A 16,883-nucleotide genomic window follows, 5' to 3' on the forward strand; every position below is an offset into this window, starting at 1 on the left:
CCAGATGTTTCAATGATGTCACAGAAATTGGGAAACATTCTGCAGTTAATGTTGTAGGCTTCAAACGCCGGTTATTTACTTTCCAATCAACCGATCATCCACTAACACCAACGAAAACATCTTATCCTCTCAATGCACTCTATTTATCCAAACAGGCCATGTTTCCTCGCCCAAATTACCTAATGAAAACATCTTACCCATTCAATACACCCTAGAACTCTAAACAGCCCATCCCTAATGAAAATATCACACCCATTCGAGCCAATCTATATCTATCGAAAACATCTTACTCACTTTATATATCCGAAAATCCACTTAACTCTAATCTATATCTTACTCTAATGAAATTGTCTTATTTACTCAGTAGACTGTAGAACTTATCTAAACAATCCATATTCCAAATCACTTAACGGAATAGTAGTAAATAGAATTTACGCCCTCCCCACTTTACAACTTACCCGCAAAATTCGTCTAAATAGCCTCTGTCCCGTCTAAATCGTTTAACCTTCAATTTATCCCAAAAATTCCAACACCCTATGCACCACCCTAATCACTTAACGAAACACCTGCGATTTACCCTCCGTTGCAATCTGCCTCAAAAATTCATCCAACCAGTCCATACTCCCCACCCAAATCACCTAATCAACAACTTCTAATTTACGCTCACCCTACGGTCTACCTAGAAAGCTCATCGGAACAGCACATGTTTAACCGAAATCATTCGACGAGAACCTGGAAAACCAGCTGAAGAATTCACCGAAACAACCGATGTTCCTCGAATCACCTGACAAACCACTTACAATTTACGCCAACTTACAATTTACCTGGAATATTCATCGAAGTGGCTCATGCTCCACCCAAATCACCTCGCGAAACATTTCTAATTTATACCTACCTTGCACAGTCCACCCGGAAAATTCGTCCAAACGCATCCAATTTACCTGTAGTCTGCAATTGAGTTGAAAAATTCAAGCGAACGAAAATGATGAAACCGTGAGATCAAGACTCGTGAGACAACCCTATGGCGCCAGATTGTCCGCGCGTGAGTGTTGCCCGTACGTTGGGTCGCGTGTTTCAGCGACACACGCGCGTTTTCGAGCTGCACCAGAGAAAGAGAGAGAGAAAGAGAGAGAGAGAGAAAAGGCAGGTGGCCTGGTTGGGTATTGATCCATGATGGAGGGGGTGGTTGGTCGGGGCTGTTAGGTCGCATGCGCGTCACTTGCGGCTGGCTCCGTCCTCATCGACCCACGGCGGACAGTGGAAAAGGGAGAAACGGAAAGCGGAACGTCGCGTCACAGGGTGAACGAGGCGAGGCGGTGTAAGAGGGTCGGTTTCTGGATCAGAATGGTACGGTACCATCGATAGGAGCGCGGTGTGGACGCGGCCCCAGGCCGATTTAAATCGTTCGGGGGCGGTTCGAGGCTTCGTGACGCGCTGCGGCGATACGCGAACGGATCACGCGACGTCTGGCGTCGCGTTCTCCGCTCCGGGGGCCGAAGGACGAGTGGTTGCAGTATCGTGTGCAGGAATACCTTAGCTAATCCATATGCATATGGGACATTTTTGTTTCCGCATGTTTTTATTCGGAAAGAAAATATTTGCTATCGAAGGTTTCACAGATGAATATCTTAGCTCTATTCTGTTGGTGGCTGTTTTTATTCGCAGAGAAAATATTTGAAGCGAAGGGTTTCGTGGATGATCAGCTTAGGTATAATCGTTTGCGTATGAGAAATTCTTCTTTCTGATTGTCTTCAGTCGGAGAGAAATTGTTTGGACTTAAGGGCTCCGTGGTCGAACATCTTTGTCTTTCGGGAATTTTTCTTCGTACTGAAACGTTTTGGAATGAAGGATTCTGTGGATAAACATCCTAGTCCATTTTGTACATCGTGGATTTTTATTTTCGAGCACGAAATTAAATTTAACCTGAGATCAAAATCAATCAATTATGAAAAGAACGTTCACGATGATTTATCAATGTTCTATAACGTAGAAGCAGATGTTGTATGGAAATTATCCGCGTGTAGCAACGCATAGTAGGGTAGATAATGAAAATTCAATTTGCAGAGGACGTTTCGAGGATAGAAATATAATTGAAATGTGAGAAACTTGTAACTTATTTGTCGAGGTGTTGACATAGGTATAATGAAATTGGCTTAATCGATTGCTTACGAGATCTGTACTATCGGCTAGAAAAATTTTGAATCTTCGAATGTAAATTATTGTTCTGTTTAAACTACCATACGTTAGAGCTAACTTCTTATTCGTCCAACTTTTTCTATAACGTATATTACATTTTTTCGTTCTTCTTTCATTTCTAGTTAAAATATCGTGTCCTCTTTTTAAAGAAAATTGAAAAACCATCAAATGGAAACCAAACGAAAGAGGAATTATAGGATGATATAATAACTGCACAACAAGTATAATGAGTATAAGGATATAGAAATGGGGTTAGTGTTCTTGGAATAGCAATAACTTCTAGCTCTAGCTATGATTATTTCTTTATAGTAGCTTCAAACGAGAAACCAGAAACGATCGATTCCTCGATTGTAATCCCTTTAGAGTTGGAGTGGGCGTCTGGAACATCTACATAATATGTTTCCATCGCACAGTGGCTGGTTTTATCGCGAATAAGTTTGTTACGGAGGAACGAGCTCTGTAACTCTGAACGCAAGCGCTATTCTGGTTTATCTACCATAGAGAACAACCTCTGCCGTTTTATGGGCGGTTATTTTGTATCAAGATGCAAATTTTATCTACCCACTATTTGCCGTGAATACCGCACCATATTTCACTAGCGTAGTTTTAAGTGAATCTCTGTGCTTCATAAACCGTTCTCTTACGCAATTTTATCGTTTACCGTGAAACCCAATGGAAGGAGAAGTGGAACAACGAGCTTCTAAATCAATTTTATTCAAATAAACCGACCCGAACTGTTTGAAATAAAATGCAGCCAAGTTTAGTGAAAGAATAATCCTACGATATTATAATATTCATTTAAAAATCAAACTTCAAGAAGTCTAATAACAGATCTCTAGCGATTCAAATATTTTATTTCCCACGATTTTACTACTTGCAATCTGTGTAATATACATTCCTTTCCTATGTTCATATTTTACTGTCATACTTTTATATTCTCTTTGCTTCCTGTTATTTAGATCAGAATACTTAATCCACTACAATTTGAAACAAAGTACATTTTAACGAAACGATAGTCTTACGTTCACAATGCATATTATAAAATATTATAAAATCTCGGTACTATAATTTAAACGTTACTTTTCCTTCTCTGTGATATCATGCTAAATACAAGGTTTCAATCATCATGTGCTATCACGTATATTGTTATTTTTTACAAGAAATTCCAATTATTCCAACAAGCGCCAAATCAGTTGAGAAGTTTCACAAATTCTCCAGGCCTTTTCCACGTTACGTAATAACGTAACGTCGCCATATCTGCGAGTTCGCAACGATGAAGCGTAGCATTCAGCCCGCGCCACCCTCGTTAGTACCACGGTATCGTGAGAACTCCACCCTTCTCTGGTTCCGACCAAGTCAAGTCCTCGACGAAGATCGAATTGGGTTAAGCACGGGCTGACTCTGTTAGAATTTCAAGTCAATCCGTTGCATCCCTTCGAGCTCTTCCGGTTCCACCCATTTTCCGCCCCTTTTGAAGGGGTGGGGCGAGTGGAGGACGAAGAGATACGGTTATGCAACTCGATTAAACTCGGTTTTGTGGCGTCTGTCGCGATGAAATTCGTGGGTCGAACGTCTGTGACAAGCGAGAACGAACTTGAGACTCTCCAAAGGGTGAAATCCACCCCTTTCCAACGTACAAACTAATTTCTACAGCTGTCGCAATTTACAAACGCCGTTGCTTTTCCGTTGTTTCAATTCCTGTTCGCGTTTGTCTTTCGTTTATTGTTTATTTGGCCATTGTCTTTCTTAGTTCACAATGCAAGTTGTTTGCGGTTGTGTACTTTGCGGTACACAGGTTCGTGAAAATTCCATTCAAACATTTCCAGACACCTTTTACTAAACGATTCCATGTAGTGCGTGTAGTGTATTGTAGCATATAACACGAGTCTCTCGGGATAGCAAATTGATTAATTCGTTTTTGCTAATTTCTTAATTTCGTTACAGTTTCATGTACTGCCGCGTGTAATATGAGCCTCGGGAAAACAAATTGATCGACTGCATTTTTCCTCTAATTTTTTAATTTCATTGCAGTTTCGTGTGCTATGTATAGTGCGAGCCTGCTAAAAAATCGATCTAATCAACTCCACTTTTTGTTAATTTCTTAATTTCATTGCAATTCCGTGTTCTACTGTAACGTAATCCTTTGACGAAAAATTCACCCATGAATTAATCTACTCTGATTGTTGTTAATTTCTTGATTTCATTAGATATTGCTACATGATCGATATTCAATTCTAAAAAAAAAGGAAATAAATTCTAAATCTATTTATTAATTATTTATCGAAACTGACTGTAACGTAATCCTTTGACGAAAAATTCACCCATAAATTAATCTACTCTAATTGTGGTTAATTTCTTGATTTCATTAGATATTGCTACATGATCGATATTCAATTCTAAAAAAAAAAAAAAGGAAATAAATTCTAAATCTATTTATTAATTATTTATCGAAACTGACTGTAACGTAATCCTTTGACGAAAAATTCACCCATGAATTAATCTACTCTGATTGTTGTTAATTTCTTGATTTCATTAGATATTGCTACATGATCGATATTCAATTCTAAAAAAAAAAGAAAAATGGAAATAAATTCTAAATCTATTTATTAATTATTTATCGAAACTGACTGAAACTTTTTTAGTAATCGAAGACATTTGTTACATTCTTATCTGTGCAATTCACAGCAGAAAATTCGTCGATCCTGACCGCGCTAATCGCAAGAGCGTCCCCCGTTTCTGGCAAGTAATTGCGATCCCCAGATACGCTTTCTTCTCAATAAAAGCCCCCGTACCCTCGACCTTAATTCGACGATTACGGTCCCCGGCGTGGTCGTTCGCTTACTTTGTTTCTTTGTCTCTCGTTCAGCGAGCTTCTAACGTGCCTTCTTTTCGAAAGACTGCGAGAGATCCATCTTGCTCGAGGTTCTCTGCTCTTTTTTATATTCCAGCCTCTGAGAAGCCAAATTGATCAACTCTACCTTACGAAATCATCAATGGTGGATTAACACATTGATTTATTAGCGTAGACGTTTATGCAAATTCAAGTTTTTATTAACGTACCTAAAAAGATAGTTTTGATTTCCTTCGCGTGTTAGATATTGCAACATTCGCATTCATTTGAATATTTTATATATTTTCATGTATTTTATTACATTCTTTTCGTCTTTGTATTTATAAATCTACATACATAAACACGATAAACTTCACGTTATTCCGATACGTAATCGATATTCAACGTTGTCAAAAAAGAGATTTTATTTTCGCAGATCTACTTCTAAAGAGACAGCATAAAGAATTTCGAAGGAATGTTTGGGAAAATAATATTCGTCATTGCCATTATCCTACGAATCTTAACTCATAGAGTCGACCAATATAACTTCTCAGCGAATTACTTTCCCTCATTTTAGATATTAATTCTAGTAGTCACTTTTAGTCCGCGTTAACTTTGCTGTGAAATTTCCTAAAATCTTATTTCAATAAAAATTCATCGTCGTAATATTTCATCGTTCGATGGATAGATCTGTGAGAACGAAAAATTATTCTAAAAAGTAACTGGAGATGAATATTCGTCCTAAAGGTTGCTCGAGGAAAAAGTATGTTTCTGGAAAAAGCAGTGCATTCGTCGATGAGGATGGAAATGAAAGCAAAATAAAATCGCGACGAGTTTATTTTGTACAAACAGGGGATGCTGGTCGGGTTAATGGCACGTTTCGAGCATTTGTTTTAGATATTTGGCGAGAGCATGTCTGCAAGCTGAAATGAACAATTAATGTACGTCTTATCTCTTCAATGTATCGAAAGTATAGTCGTTAGTATTTGAAAGATTATTTGTAGCTTCAAAGCGATACAAACGTTAATAATTCGTAATAATAAGATACGTGAAAAATATTTGCCACGTATCCGTATCTTTCAAGTGGATTCTATAAACTCGAACATATTTATTTCTATCACGGCAGACTTTTATAACTGTACAAAAGTATTTTTAGATGGTACAGTTATTGATTCAGGTAATAAATAGCAGAGTGAAAATGGCTACGTGCAAATCCTACCTGTGTTATCATCAAGATCAATAGATCACATAGAGATTGTTGCATTGAATAGACAAGCAGAATGATTGTTCGTATCGGTTTCAGAATATATTTTATGTAATACTTTTGCAATTTCATGTTGCATTGTTTTTCATCAATTTCACGTTACATTACGTCTTCTCTGGACAACGTTGCGTTACAACAGCGACCTCGTTGATCTATGTACACTAAATGTGTTCGAAGCTCGGATAGATAATCATTTGGGAGCCCTGCAGAGCTCCACTGTTCGCTTAGCCTATATATTCCAACTAATGACCACACATAATAGACTGCTGTACAGACAACGTCCAACATACCATGTACGAACTTTCCAACTGCACACAATTATCTTCAATGTATCCTACACTGCGAGAAAATTTAAAGCGTCACTAAAATTACGATAGAATATTTGCATTTTTCTTTTTGTAAATTGTTTAAAAGAAATTTATTTCATAAAAACGTAAGCTTCCACTAAATTATTTTGATGCAATTTTATTTGTTACTTTGCATTAGTCGAGGACTATGACCATTTCAATTACCATAATATTGTTCCAAGAACAGGCTTTCAGGGAACACTACGTACAATTACAGAGGCAATAACTCGCTATGTTTTGAAAACAGCCGCGAAAATGATACTCGAAGCGACGACAGTAGATTTAACGGAATATTAATTATCACATTATTTAAATCAAATTGAACAAATTAATAAATCGTATGATAAAATAAATTCGTCGTTGTTACATAAAATTCCGTACATCGTTCGTAGCTTCTTTTTATCGCGTCAAGAATGAGATGTAACCTTGCGATGTCTAATAAATAATAATGACAGCATAATAAATGCATCACTGTCACGGTAAATTCTGTACATTGAACGTAGCTGTTTTAACGCGTCAAAAATGAAATGCAATCGTGTAATAAACGATTAGTGATAATTATAACTTTGAAATAATAATAATAAAACAATAATAGAATAATAAATGCATCAAATTCTCTACATCCGTCATAGCTTCTTTTTTCAACGCAGCCACAGCGAGATGCGATTTTACAACAATATAAAAACAAATGAATAACGATTCAATTTACTTCAGCTTCAAACATCCATCTATTGGAATATTACGAGTCGATTCATCGTGTCTTTTATCGCGACGCTTTCCTGCTCGACAACCACTTCCGGTCCCTACGCGCTAATCTCTCTCGTTATGTATACGACTGGTCCGGAAAGTACGTGCTCGCGCGCATTTGCTAACGATCAGCAATTTGTATAAGGTCGATCAGCATTCGCATTCTGCGAACTTTATCGTAGCCTGCGGATTAGATCGATCTACGTCGAACGTTTGTACATCGATTAGGATTTTCATGGATGCCACGGGGCCATTTAAATCCCAATTTTTTTACCTTCATCGATTCGGCTGTTTCTGCGCTTGTCCTCGTTAGCGCAGTTCCATCTCGATGACTATTTTCGAGCGTACGTGTGCGTTGAGAAATTTTTAATTTGAAATCTCTAATCTTTGTCGGGCGTTCCGTGAATTTCCTCCAAATCGTTTGATTTCGACTCGTTTCATTTAATTTGCTTTCAATTAGATTCGAGACCGATGAAGATTTTTGATATTTCAGTGTTCACTGGTTCGTTATCTCCTATCGTATTTATTTTTTAAGTTGTTATTTTTGCCTCCGATTCCTCCGCTTCGTCTAAATAGCTGGGTCTAATCTAGCATTTCTTTCATTTAGTTTGCTTTAAGTGGAGTCCTGATTTTCCAGAGATTTTCGATACTTCGAGAGGGATTATTTCACGCGATAGAGTTTGATGAATGTTTTACAAGTAGTTGAGGACTCTTTGGAGAGTCGACGGCTAATTTATGAATCATTCTGTGAGACGATAGTCGCTGATTTATTCCTCGGATACGTTAATTAAAGCTATATAAAACCGCGCGATATTATCTGGATATCAAATGTTTCCTCGTGTCCACGTGATCAATCGGTATATCGCAGATCATAGTAAACATTCGTGGTGGCATAACTGTCTGTAAATATTATTGCAGCATGTTATTAAACATATTGGAAATGATCGGTATAACCTTCGATACTAAAGAAAGATATAAATCCGCAGACTTTGATAGACTTCCACGCTGTGCAGAAGCTTCTAACTGCGACGGATATAAACGTCCCTTGAAAAACCGATCATTTCTTATTCAACGAAAGGAGGAAACAGGAAGGGGCGGATATTCGAGCAAACAGGATCTCACTTTATTTTCTCTATCATCGAAATTAACAAATTTGAGATCGCTGCCGTTCGACACGCGACCAAAAGGTCTAAGAGCCTCTCGGAGGGTCAGAGAGGAAAAGGAAGGAACGACGATGATTTGAATGAAGAGATTTGCACGTAAAAATGCGACAACGATCCGCGAGAAATTTATAGTCTCAAGTCTGGCTATGTTAACCGGCTGAATAATTCGTGGCATGTAATTTAATATTGCAGCGTGTGGCTGAATTAAATACGTCAGCCGACGTATTCGTTGGAATGCGTTCACGATTAGATAAAAATGCCAAGCGTGTAGAAGAAGTCGGGGCCAAGCGTACAAGTCAGGGCCCAGCGTCATCTACCGCTCGTAAAAAGCGTAATTTTGTTACGCGCGACACCGACGCGACGCGCTCGCGAGCGTAAACGCGACAATTCTCCTCCGCGACGTTATTATCTCTCGTTGATCGTCACACGGCGTTCCCGTCATTGAGGAAGCTCGATTATGCAATTTCGTTACGTACGCACCTCCGCCATGGTGTGAAACACACATACATGGAATACAAATGTCTACACATGTAGAGGGATGGTACAGGGCCATATAGAAAATTGTGCGTCGTTATCGTCGTCGATGGCTCGGTCAGGCTGACGATAATTTGGCAAAATGTTTGTTTCACCCTTTTGTGTTGAAAAGTAAAAATTAATATGGTTGAAGTTTTGGAAAAGTTGTATGAATTTCATTGTGATATACTCGATTATCGTTAATTATTACGTAATATCTACTTATCTAATTACATACAAGGCTGAGTTAGTTGTGGATTATGTAGATGTTCGGAGTTAAATTACTTTCTATGTTTACGAGGATATTGCTGAGGATTAGTTTTCTTCGCCTAATTCTTCATCTGGAAGCTTAGTTTCTATTTTCTCGTGTGAATCATTGAGAGTGAAATTAGCGGGAAAGATCATCTATAATGTAGGTTACTGATATTTTGAATTTGATGAACAATTTGCTTGCAATTTACATATGTTACAAATATATCGTTGGACGCTGAAACAAATTGAAGTTTCTTCTAAAAGTACCTCTTTCTAGAAATTACTCGCTATTAATTAAAAGATAAAAATGTTTTTATTCTTCTCAAAAGAACATACGTGAGCATAAGTTATAATAAGATATAAGATTCCTCTGTAATCTTCTAATCGATGGAAGAATCGACAATGACGTTGTATTTCTATGTCGTCGATATTTCTTTTCTCTTTACGAAGCGAATATGTAGTGGACAGTAAATATATTTGACAGTAGACGTTGGACATTTGGAGCACAATGATTCAGCCAACACTGAGTTATATCTGAGAATCAATATATCGATATGAAGTTATCGAGCTTTGATTAGATGAAACGGATGATTGTTAGCTATCGACGATTAGCTTTGCATTAGACATGCATGACAATATTGACAACCGTAACTGACATTATTAATAAGAGATACGATAGGATACTCTCAAGGGACAGGGACAGATTCATGGAACGTTGTGACGGTGAACGGAAATGTGCTTCTTGAAGATAAGTAGAATCAGGCCTCGTAAGGTCAGACACGTGGTATGCGCTTCAATCATCTCCAATATTCACAAACCTTTAATCTTTTAGACCTTCAACATCTCAACGCGTATATCTTACACTACTGGTAAAATCATTACAGTGTCGAGCAAAAGAATAGAGATCGGTCTTTTCTTATAAACAATTAACCAGGTATCTTTAATTACCACGGACAGGAGATCGAAGAGAAGATTGGAGAAAAAAACCAGGAACTTACAATATCAAAATATTAGATGGTAGGAGAATAAACATGAGCGTTACGTAAATAAATGTCACAAGAATCCCAATGAACAACATCGTCGTATAGGAAAATACTTTTCAATGGAAAATTGTTTATCTTGAAACTCATACAAATCTTGGCTACTCCTCGACCACTCTTCAAAAGAGATTTAACTCTGATTTCTATCGACGACACAAAGAGACCGCGAACGCGTACAATGTTCCAGTAAACACATTGATTTAAGACTTCCGCTTGTCGTATATTCGTCGTTACACTGTGTATCTTTATGCAAATTCATATTTTTGCGAATATAATTTTTAAAAAAAGGTATAGCCTTCGTAGAAAATTACATCGGACATTATAAAAAGCTGTACGTATTAGGTCGTCCGAAAAGTTTCTTTCGTTTTATAAGGAAACAATGGATGCACAGCGTTTTTCGTTTTATATTATTTTGTCGAATTATGTTCTGTCCATTTTGTTCTGTCAAAATAAAGACCACAACGTTCGACAGATTAGGTTTCATGTTTGTATAAAGATGCATCGTTGTAACAGACGTGTCTGTAAAATAAAAACACTTTTTGGACAATCTAATACCTTGAATATTTCATATACGTCTCCATATTATGTACATTCTGTGCAATTTTGCACTTTCTCACATTCCCATGAACGTATAGGGATGCGCAAACTCTATCACCGACGCGCTGATGCTCGCAAAATCAACCGCCGCGATAAACTACGGTTACACAGAATCACTAGCAACCTTTTCTATAAGTAGCCCATACGCGTATATATTAGGTTGTTCGAAAAGTTGTTCTTTCGTTTTATAAGGAAATAATAGACGTAATAGACGTAAAACAGAAATTATTGTTCGTCTATTATCATCTTACAAAACGAAAGAAACTTTTTCACATTTTTCGTATGTTCGATAAAAGTTATGTTTCACGAGCCTGTAACGATGTGTACGGAAACTCGTGTCAGAGTTCACGGGACATTTAACCGTGGAAGGGCAAGCATGGCTCGAAACTAAAATCCTGTTGAAGCGAGCCATTAAAATATCGGTCATAGAGAGGATCAGGAGGGCATGACAGTGCACGCCGCTGGCAATTTATTTCGACGGAACGAGAGTTGCCGTCGACACACACCGCTCGTTAAAATCGTTGACGAACAGCCGCCGCGTACCTTTGTGTCTGTATCATTTGGATCAATAGAGAGAGGCTGAGCATTCGTCACCAACTACGTCCGCTCGCCTTCGATCCGTCCTGTTTTTCGACCACGTTTCCTCGCAGTTCTTCCCTTCCTTTTTCGCCAACAGCGCTAGTAACGTGGGAATTGATAAAGTAAAATCGATCTTCCGGTATCTTTCAATTTACTTATACGGTAGGGAAGAAAGATAAATAGACAGATAGTAGAATCAGATATCGCTAAAACGCTCGAGTTAATTTAACGAATACGTATACGCTTAGTGGAGTGCGTATTTTTGTAATACGCGATTTTATGAATGCGATTAAAAAGAAATGGAAGTGTAGAAAATTGTTTTATCTACCAAATAATATTGCAAGGACTATTAGCTGCTTTGGATATTTCGTACATTTTTCTGAATTATTTCTGCTCGTTTTCTTCCGCTTTCGAGTTTCCCATAAGCACAGAAAAATCTGCCAATCCTCATAGTGTCCGCGTAGATTATTTACGGGAAATAGTTGAAATTATCATTTACGTTTTTGCCATCGCTGTTTCTACTATTTTTCTTCGCTTATTTTTACCGCCAACCGTGGCATTCAGATTGCAAGAAAGACGAAGTTGTGTTTAGAGATTGAGAAGATTCGAGAAGGATCGAAGTGGTTGGATCAGAAGATGGTGCAGTGCTATGGAATTTTCAGAGTTTCAAGAATTTTGATAACTTTCATACGATGATAGTGTTGGTTGTTTCTGTTATGTGCTTTTAAATCTAACAGCAACAGATCGTAGGAAAAACATTTTCGATTTGACTCACGATCTATCGACCGACTGGAACAGGATTCCGCGAGCGTCGAGAACCACTGGCTACGCGCCAATCTATTTCGCTTATTTCCGCGACACGTTCGGTATTGCAATCACCGTTCCGAGTCGACGAGAGGTCGAGACAATTTACTGCACTGCGGCTAGGCAAAATCTTCTCCTGCAACGAGTGACAATTATCGCATCGCGCGCGCACATGCACCGACCGATCGATACACGGCGCGTACAGCCATCCTGTCCGATGTATCTCGCGAAACTTTACGCAGTTCCTGTTCACAGTTTTTCCAACCCCGATATATATATATATATAATAAATATAAATATATATACATATAACGTTGTCAAAATAAATAAGCAGACGTACAGAACTAAAGATAGAAAAAAGAACTGGGAACTAGTGAGCGCAGGATTAAAAATGCAGAAAATTGAAAATTAGAATACAAAATTAAACAGTGAAATTAATAAAAGCGAAATTAAAAATACAGGACACGAGAAATTTAAGTGCGAAATTCAGGGTACGCAGAATTAAGTATTAGAATATATTAGGTCGTCCGAGAAGTTTCTTTCGTTTTATAAGGAAATAATGGATGCACAATATTTTCCGTTTTATATCATTTCGTCGAATCGTGATCCATTTTGTTCTGTCAAAATAAAGATCACAAAGTTAGACAGATTAGGTTTCACGTTTGTATAAAGACGTGTCTGTAAAAGGACATTTCTCGCACAACAAATTAAGAATTAAAATGCAAATTAAGGCACGAGAAATCACCGATCAAAGTACAAATGTAAGAGAATAGAACATTTAAAACGAGAATATAAAACTAAAAATGCAGAAAATTGGAAATTAAAATAAGACGAAATACAGAAAGTTAAGGATTAGTATACAAAACTAACGACCGAGGTACGAAATTTTGTCCAACGGTATAAAGAGCAAAACTAAATATCAAAGAATTCGCCTTTTTTTATGTTGGTGAGTATGAGTAGTAGTAATTGTAGGTCAATCGATCAATCACGTTTCAGTATCTTCTTTGTCGAAAGACTAGGGGTGCGACCCTTACGAATTTCTGATCTGTCGTCTACTTTCTAAGGCTTGAACCATAGAAATACCATCCCTTTGTGAAACGTTTTATCGATGCCCGCGTTAGAGTACGTCATTTGTATGCGTTCAAACATTCGAGAAAACGAGATTACGCCAATTCACGGGCAGATATCATGGCAAACATTCCTCTGCAAATGGTCGTCGAATGTTTCCCTGAAGTCGTTCACCTCCATAAAACCACACCCTTCGATTTAAATACCCCAGACACGGGGAAATAACAGGGAATCGTTTGCGTTTATTCGGTAGATCGAAAGGAGCTTTATTCTTCACTTCATTCGTTCTCAATTTATCGCAAACTTGATATTACTTTCAATAGAAATATTTCAATTATCGAATACTTTACGAACAGGCTGCACCATTCAATTCGATGCTTTCATAAACGTATATAATAATTTTATATAAATATGCTGGTAATTTTCATTACACAACATATCGGTGTATACGTTTCCCTTTGATATTTCGATTAAAACGAATAAAGCTTCGTACGTAACGATCGAACTGTCGTTACTTTCAACAATTAATGAAAAACTCCGAAAATATACAGAATGCACTTAATACGTGGAATTTGATTTATTTATGAAAAAGCGTGCATCTTTTCATCTTCCCGATTTCATCTTCCCGAAAACTAATGAATTCGCAAAGAATTAACGAATAAATGTGAAACTTCGAATTGGATGTTTCCAAATTTACGTAAACGTGATTTCCCACCTCTCCTACTCCGATATATCGTTTTATCTCGAATGAAAATAAAATTATATCGTATTTACCTATGTATAGAAGAATAAAGATCGATTTACTTTTCATTCATGACTCGATTAACAAATCACTATAATAGTCGCAAGACTCGTCGATTCAGCGTCGTCCTTCAGTTTATAAAACTGTACAAGAAAAACATGGATGGACGTCGAACGGATGAACAATAGCGTCCTTCACAATAGAAATCGTGATTTACATCGCGAGTTATTCGTTCAAGGATCGAAACGATCCGGGAACCGGACGATTTTCAGTGACACGCCTTCGTTAAACCGGTACCGGAAGTAGTCGTTACTCAAACACCAGCCAGCCGAGGTCGCTCTTGAAAATTAGGCTCGCGGCTGCACCGTGGCCTCGTGTAATCGATTCACGCTGCCCACTGTGCCCACGTGTTTCCAAAAGCCTGACACGTTGCGCTTCTGCGTGTTCTCATGGTCGACTTCGCCGATCGTGCGATCTAAACGCAATATAGAACCAAAAGTCGTCCACTGGGCTATTCGGTTTATTTTTGGAAAATATTATTCTAAGAACTGTTAGACGATCGTGGAAATAAGAAGCTGGACGCATCAAAGCTTCGAAGCTTCAAAGGAAGATGGAATGTTGGGGCTTGCAATTGAAGTTTATCGTAAAATTAGAGAGTGCTTGGTGTTGAAGGATCGCGTTCAATTAAATTACGTGAAATTAGAAAATTCTCAAGTATCGTTTAATTAAAAATCGAAAGTGAAACGATTAATCCGCGCTTCTTATATTCCATCAATTTTATTTAATTTATATTTCTCCCCTTCGAATATATATATTTTTCATTGTCGTTGAATATTTCGCCCTTTCAAGCTCGTTAGACGTTCGAAAGGAAGTTTTACAGCCACGTGAACCAAGGAACACTGGACGCAACCGAAGAGTCATGGCAATATTTATTTGTTTAATTGAATCTTTCACTTGTCATTGTATAGCATCGATTTTTATTTCTCTGTTAATTTTCTCCCTTATTTTTTTTCGTTCGCTCTCATCTCATGTTTTTTTTATCATCTCATTTTTTACAGCATGGCCGCTCAGACTCGTACAGGGTCGCAACGCTACCGAAAATACGCGACGACAACAAAACAGCCGACGGGATGTACAAGGTATTCACTGCGTGACTTCCGGTCCGCGGTGGCTCTTCATTTTTGTGTTACGCCGGCAATTTTCGCCGGTGCTTGCTTCATCGACGACAGAATCTTCCAATTCTGTCCTCGTTTCTATCTCAATCACTCTCTTTCTCTTCGCGAATCTTCGGAATTCTCTCTGCAAAAGATGCTCCGTCACATCTTTCTCTTCCTCGACATTCTCTACTAACCATTTTCCTCGTCATTCTACTCTAACAATCACAGGAGATCCGCGACACAATTTTCCGTAATATTCCTTCATAGAATTTCTTCTAAAACCTCTTTCATATCTTTGCTCTTTCTATTCTTTTTCGAACGAGACACTTTTATCAATGTCTCTGCTCTGTTCCTCTGCGAAGGGAGGAGTCTTATTTTCTCTATGGTGACTGGTACTAACGCATTCTTTTTTATATACACTGGTGTACAAAAGTTTTCAGCTGCTATACGCGTCTTTCGCTTTATAACGCAAGAATGATACGACATGTTCTAAGAAAATTTTAACTAATATCGGTAGAAAACTGTAGTAGGTAAAAGAAAATGGCACGACAAGTTGTTATACGATCACATGGTATTAGTTAAAATTTAATTGAAATTTGTACAACACGTGGATTTTCGAATATAAGATGAGAAGACTATAGAGCTGGAGATTTTTGAATATTACTGTATTCTGCACAGTATTATTTAATACTCGCTATGACACTGACTACTAACACAATGTATATAATTAATTTGTACCATTTAACAATTAATATATATATTTATATATTACTGTGACATTACGGTTCGTGACTGAGGAATATTCTCTTTGGGATTTCGTCTGTCGCCTACTTTCTGGATCTTAACGACTCTATTTAAGACAATTGACTGATATCAGGGATGAAGGGTTGACACTGGTCCCCTGACGATTCTGTATGATCGTGGAAACGAAACATCTTGTAGTTAACGATCATACGATTAATTATTGTATCTGAAAGATTGTGTTGTAAATATTTCTTATGCGAAGTGGTGTTGGAATGAAAAGTAATTTTGTATGGTGAAGGGTGTTCTTAGGGTGATCCTTATACTTTGATAAGGACACTCTACTTTTAACGAAGATTGTGGTATTATCATAATTTTGAAATAAAATAGTTCTGAAATATTAAAAGATTCTCTGATTTCTCTAGTTAGAAACTTATTCTGAAAGCTTTAACTAATTTGATGAATGTATTATGAGATTTCAAGAATTAAATGTGAAATCATCAATGTGAAATATCAATGTTCTAGGAACTTAAACTAATCTCAGAAATGTTAATTAAAGTATTAAGTATTCTCTTGCTATTTTCCTTATAATTCTTTCATACAAAAAAAAATCGATATTTTTACCATCTTCGTTAAAAATAATATTCCCAATCTATTTTTATTGTAGGATATTAAACAAAATATTTATAACTTCAAGCTTAAGAAACTGGCTTTACTCTCAATTGCTAATAGCGTTCACCTAGATTCAACGTAGCACCAAACTTGAGAAAATAAAACGGGCTTCGCCTAATATCTCGTTAACTCACTTTCTGTTCTTCGATTAATCCGTTCTATGTTATTTTT

At 37.4% G+C, this 16,883-nt stretch overlaps 1 protein-coding gene across 8 annotated transcripts in view; it reads left to right on the top strand.

Annotated features, from left to right (window-relative positions):
* LOC117237222 (sodium/potassium-transporting ATPase subunit alpha) overlaps positions 1 to 16,883 on the top strand; it is a 169,062-nt gene that overhangs the window by 125,935 nt on the left and 26,244 nt on the right. For 6 of the 8 annotated variants that reach the window (XM_033500982.1, XM_033500987.1, XM_033500979.1 and 3 more), the window contains exon 2: positions 15,201 to 15,281. The exons of the other annotated variants lie outside the window; for them this stretch is intronic. In XM_033500982.1, the coding sequence (XP_033356873.1) occupies positions 15,201 to 15,281 (81 nt within the window). The remainder of the gene's footprint in view (positions 1 to 15,200; positions 15,282 to 16,883) is intronic. 8 annotated transcript variants of the gene reach the window in all.

This window comes from Bombus vosnesenskii, unplaced genomic scaffold (genome assembly GCF_011952255.1).
Source record: "Bombus vosnesenskii isolate JDL3184/JDL3185 unplaced genomic scaffold, Bvos_JDL3184-5_v1.1 scf7180000013361, whole genome shotgun sequence".
NCBI classification, from domain to species: domain Eukaryota; kingdom Metazoa; phylum Arthropoda; class Insecta; order Hymenoptera; family Apidae; genus Bombus; species Bombus vosnesenskii.